At 45.2% G+C, this 4,690-nt stretch overlaps 1 protein-coding gene across 1 annotated transcript; it reads left to right on the forward strand.

Annotated features, from left to right (window-relative positions):
* The first annotated feature begins 590 nt into the window (after positions 1 to 590).
* On the forward strand, positions 591 to 4,245 carry slitrk4 (SLIT and NTRK-like family, member 4). Its single transcript, XM_036548263.1, has 2 exons — positions 591 to 953; positions 1,475 to 4,245. Exon 2 carries the CDS (start codon positions 1,483 to 1,485, stop codon positions 4,021 to 4,023), a length of 2,541 nt encoding a protein of 846 aa, XP_036404156.1. The 5' UTR covers positions 591 to 953; positions 1,475 to 1,482; the 3' UTR covers positions 4,024 to 4,245.
* The last annotated feature ends 445 nt before the right edge of the window (positions 4,246 to 4,690 follow it).

Genomic DNA, 4,690 nt, shown 5'->3' on the forward strand with positions numbered 1-4,690 from the left:
ACCACATCTCTCTCTGCTCAAGACACGGTTTGTTTCCAGGTTTCGAGTTTTCTTTTTTTTTTGTTTATTCTGTTTTCCCCTCGGCGTCCCAAATCGTGTGGGAAGCTCACTGCAGCTATACCCACGGCACTTTGAAGACAGGCAGGCGGAGTAGAAATTACGAGGCGCACTCCCTCGTTTCTGCAAAGCCTCGATGACAGTGTTAATAATAGTTTATTTGAGCGCAGTTTCTTGATTTCTTTGGATGATAGAGAGAGGTATCTCTTGCTTACTTGCCGGCATCTGACTTAGCTGAATTATTCATTTTCCGCGTCAGTTCAGTTGCCCGATCTCCCTTTTCTAAATATCAGAGCACGTCGTTTTTTTTTTCTTTTTTTCGCAGAGGAGTCGGTCAGACAGCGTGCTGACAATCCTACGAATTGCAGAGCTCCACAGGAGGCGCTTGGCAAGCTATATGAGCATTTGGGAGGTGAGTAAATACGCGTAGGATTGTTTCGGGTAATTTTATCAGGCTCTGCGTCATTTTGTTAGAATTGCCCAATATAAGTTAAACAAGCCTTCGAGATTAGCCGATTGTGTGAACTGGTTGTAGGAACTGTATCGTTTACGTGATTTTCTTTTCCCATCTTTTCTCTCTTGAACTGGAGAATGCCGGAGTTGTTTTGCAGCGTTGCCAGCTGCTTGCCTGTTAGTCCCTGTCGTCTTGTCGCCGGAGCGGATGCAGCCTGTATCTTCAGTGTGTGTTTGAAACTCAAACGCTTCATGGGGATACAACAACCTTGGGATCCTATCAAATAAGTTTGTTTTCAAGAAGTGGAGCCTTTTCTGGAGGACTCTTTGACGATTGAAATTTGAAGTCACAGCTATACTGACGTCTATAGGAATATTGCTGCTCCATCGGCCGTCAATGTCCCGTATCAATTTAAAAGAAAACGAATTTTCTGTGGCTTTGGGTAAGTCTTGTTTTTTTTTAACTCTAACGTGGGATTGGTGGGTCTCTATTATTTCAGATTTTCATAAGGGGAAATTTCCATGCATTCATTTTTACGTCGCTGCTATGGTTGTATTTTCTCTCTCTTTTTTACCCTGCTTGCGGCATAGAGGCTTTAGTCATCCCGCTATATAGAAAGCTGAGGATGCTGGCTTCTCTTAAAAGAAAAGACAAAAGAAAGAAAGAAAGAAACGTTGACATGGTGAAGAAAACAGTTCTGCAAAATGACTGTGGAATCTTTTAAATATTTAAATTAAGAATTTTGCCGACGAGTAAATGAATGTTGTTCAGTACAGTATTCATTATTATTATTATAATTATTAATATTATTATTATTATCTTTGACACACAACTGCAAATTTCGTGCCCACACGGTTATTCATTTGTTTCCCGACTGTCTAGGTAATCATATATAACTTAACATTAGTAGTAGCATACTGTAGTTTTTGTTGATTGTGTGTTTGTTTGTTTTTCCCCTCAAAGGTCGTTAAATGATATTCGGGGGGATTCTTTTAAAAAGCAAAATGCTGCTGCTTGTTCTGTTGGCTTTTTCCGTGTCCAGTTCGTATGCTAACTCGGATTCTGACCTCTCCGCGGAGACCTGCAGCGCTTGCTCTTGCATGTCCATCGAGAACGTCCTCTATGTGAACTGTGAAAAAATTACCGTGTACAGACCTACCCAGCTCAAACCCCCGAACTCCCTTCTCTACCATCTAAATTTTCAAAACAATCTATTGATAATCCTATATCCCAATTCATTTCTCAATTTCACGCACGCCGTATCTCTCCATCTGGGGAACAACAAACTGCAGAACATCGAGGGAGGGGCCTTCGTTGGACTCAGTGCACTGAAACAGTTGCACTTAAATAACAATGAATTAAAGGTGCTTCGCGCGGACACTTTTTTAGGAATTGAGAACTTGGAATACCTCCAGGCTGACTACAATTTAATCAAGTTCATCGAACGAGGAGCCTTCAATAAATTGCATAAGTTAAAAGTCCTTATCCTAAATGACAATCTCATTCAAAGCCTTCCTGATAACATTTTCCGCTTTGCATCCCTGACACACTTGGATATAAGAGGTAACAGGATTCAGAAGCTGCCTTACATTGGAGTGTTGGAGCACATTGGGAGAATAGTGGAGCTGCAGCTGGATGACAACCCCTGGAATTGTACTTGTGATTTGTTACCCTTGAAAGCCTGGTTGGAGAACATGCCCTATAATATCTTTATTGGTGAGGCAATATGTGAGACTCCCAGTGATCTGTATGGGAGGCTGTTGAAAGAAACTAACAAGCAGGAGCTGTGTCCCATGGGAACGGGCAGTGATTTTGACGTCAGGATGCCACCCTCACAACCGGAGAACGGGCAGACAACGTCGAATGCTGCGCCGACAACGGCACCACGGATCGTCACCAAAGCCCCCAAAACTACCAACCCCTCAAAAATATCCGGGATTGTTGCCGGGAAAGTGTTCCCTGGCAAAAATCTCAGCCAAATTGTGTCCTATCAAACAAGGGTCCCACCCCTCTCCCCCTGCCCCCTCCCTTGTACCTGCAAAACACACCCGTCTGACTTTGGCATCAGCGTCAGCTGTCAAGAAAGGAATATAGAAAATCTGGCAGATCTGGTACCTAGGCCACCTAATGCTAAGAAACTGCACCTCAGTGGTAATTACATCAGAGATATCAGCCCAGTTGATTTTCAAGGATTTGAAGGCTTAGATCTGTTGCATTTGGGCAGCAATCAAATAGTGACTGTTCAGAGAGGAGTGTTTGCGAACCTGACAAACCTTCGCAGGCTTTATCTTAATGGCAATCAGCTCGAGCGCCTTTATCCTGAGATGTTCCTTGGGCTTGGTAACCTCCAGTACTTGTATTTGGAATACAATGCCATAAAGGAGATATTAGCCGGTACATTTGACTCCATGCCAAACCTGCAGCTTTTGTATCTGAACAATAACGTGCTCAGGAGCCTTCCAGCCTACATCTTTGCCGGCGTCTCCCTGGCCAGGCTGAATCTGAAAAACAATCACTTCATGAGTCTGCCTGTGAGTGGCGTTCTAGACCAGCTCAGATCTCTCACGCAGATCGACCTGGAAGGCAATCCCTGGGAGTGCACGTGTGATTTAGTGGCTCTGAAGCTGTGGCTGGAGAAGCTGAGCGACGGCGTCGCTGCCAAAGAGGTCAAATGCGCGTCCCCCGTTCAGTTCTCCAACATCGAGCTGCGCCTGCTGAAGAACGAGATTCTGTGCCCCAAGCTGGTCGCGAGGCCCCCCTTTGTCCTAACCAGCCCCCCCTCTGCAGTCACCTCCATGTCCCCTGCAGGTGTGGGCAAGGCGCCCCCCGGTGGCCCTGTGCCCCTCTCTATAATGATCCTGAGCATTTTGGTGGTGCTGATCCTCACTGTCTTTGTGGCGTTCTGCCTGCTCGTCTTCGTGCTGAGGCGGAACAAGAAGCCGGCGGGCAGGCACGAGGGGCTGGGGAACCAGGAGTGCGGGTCCATGCAGCTGCAGCTGAGGAAGCACGACCAGAAATCCAGCAAGAAGGACGACATGGGCGGGGAGACTTTCATCCCCCAGACTATCGAGCACATGAGCAAGAGCCACACCTGTGGGATGAGAGACTCCGAGTCTGGCCTGAAATTTGCCGACTCTCAGAGGCAGAAAATAATCCTGCGAAATAGCGCGGACAAGGACAAGGACTCGTTACACCCGCTGGATCCGAGAAAGAGACTGAGCACTATTGATGAGATGGACGAGTTCCTGCCGGGCAGAGAGTCCAACATGTTTATCCAGAACTTTTTGGAGAACAAAAAGGACTTCAACAGTATAGGGGTTAGTGGGTTTGAGATCCGTTACCCAGAGAAATCGCAGGACAAAAAAATGAAAAAATCCCTAATAGGGGGCAACCACAGTAAGATAGTGGTCGAGCAACGAAAAAGTGAGTACTTTGAACTCAAAGCAAAACTTCAAGGAACCCCAGACTATCTTCAAGTGCTAGAAGAACAGACAGCACTGAGTAAAATGTAGGGCACCCAGCATCTTTTTTTTCCCCCCTCCCCATGATAAAAGTGCCTTCCAGAAAATCATAATGACCAATGGATAACTGGGCAACTGTTTCTAGGGAGCAACTCAACATAATGTTAGTTGCCTCACCTCCATAGAATTTAGTGGACATGTTACAAACAACCATTTTTTCAATGTGGTGATGCCATTATTGAATATACTCTATGAATATTCCACATTTAACTGTACAAGACCTCCTTAAAAAACATGTAGTAAGTTGCTGCTATTGAAATCGGTACTTTCAGATTATTATTATTTTTTTAAACCAAAATCATTAGATCTTTAAAACATTGGTGAGTGTACTGTACCTCATGTTGACCCTCCTGCGTTGTTCTGTTGTGGGTGGACGTAAGTGGTTGGGACGTAAGTGGTGGGGAATTTTGTGTGATCAGACAATACCAAAATCGGCGACTGTGACGTTGGCGTGGAAACGAGTCAAGGTTTGGATCTCCTTATGTTGTATACCTGCTGATTCCATCTGCTGTACAGTTTGGATTTATAGCTTGCCACTGCTGGGGCTGGGGGTGGGTTGGGGTGGGGGCTTGCAACCCGTGTATTCATTGATAATGAGAGGCATGTAAAAAACTGAACACCAGTAGATTTGCAAATATTCCAGTAAATGTTTATGTAA

Source organism: Megalops cyprinoides, chromosome 16 (genome assembly GCF_013368585.1).
Source record: "Megalops cyprinoides isolate fMegCyp1 chromosome 16, fMegCyp1.pri, whole genome shotgun sequence".
Taxonomy (NCBI): Eukaryota; Metazoa; Chordata; class Actinopteri; order Elopiformes; family Megalopidae; genus Megalops; species Megalops cyprinoides.

What these genes read in the sequence shown, in the direction of transcription:
- slitrk4 (XM_036548263.1), top strand. Translation starts at nt 1,483, where the DNA reads ATGATATTCGGGGGGATTCTTTTAAAAAGCAAAATGCTGCTGCTTGTT.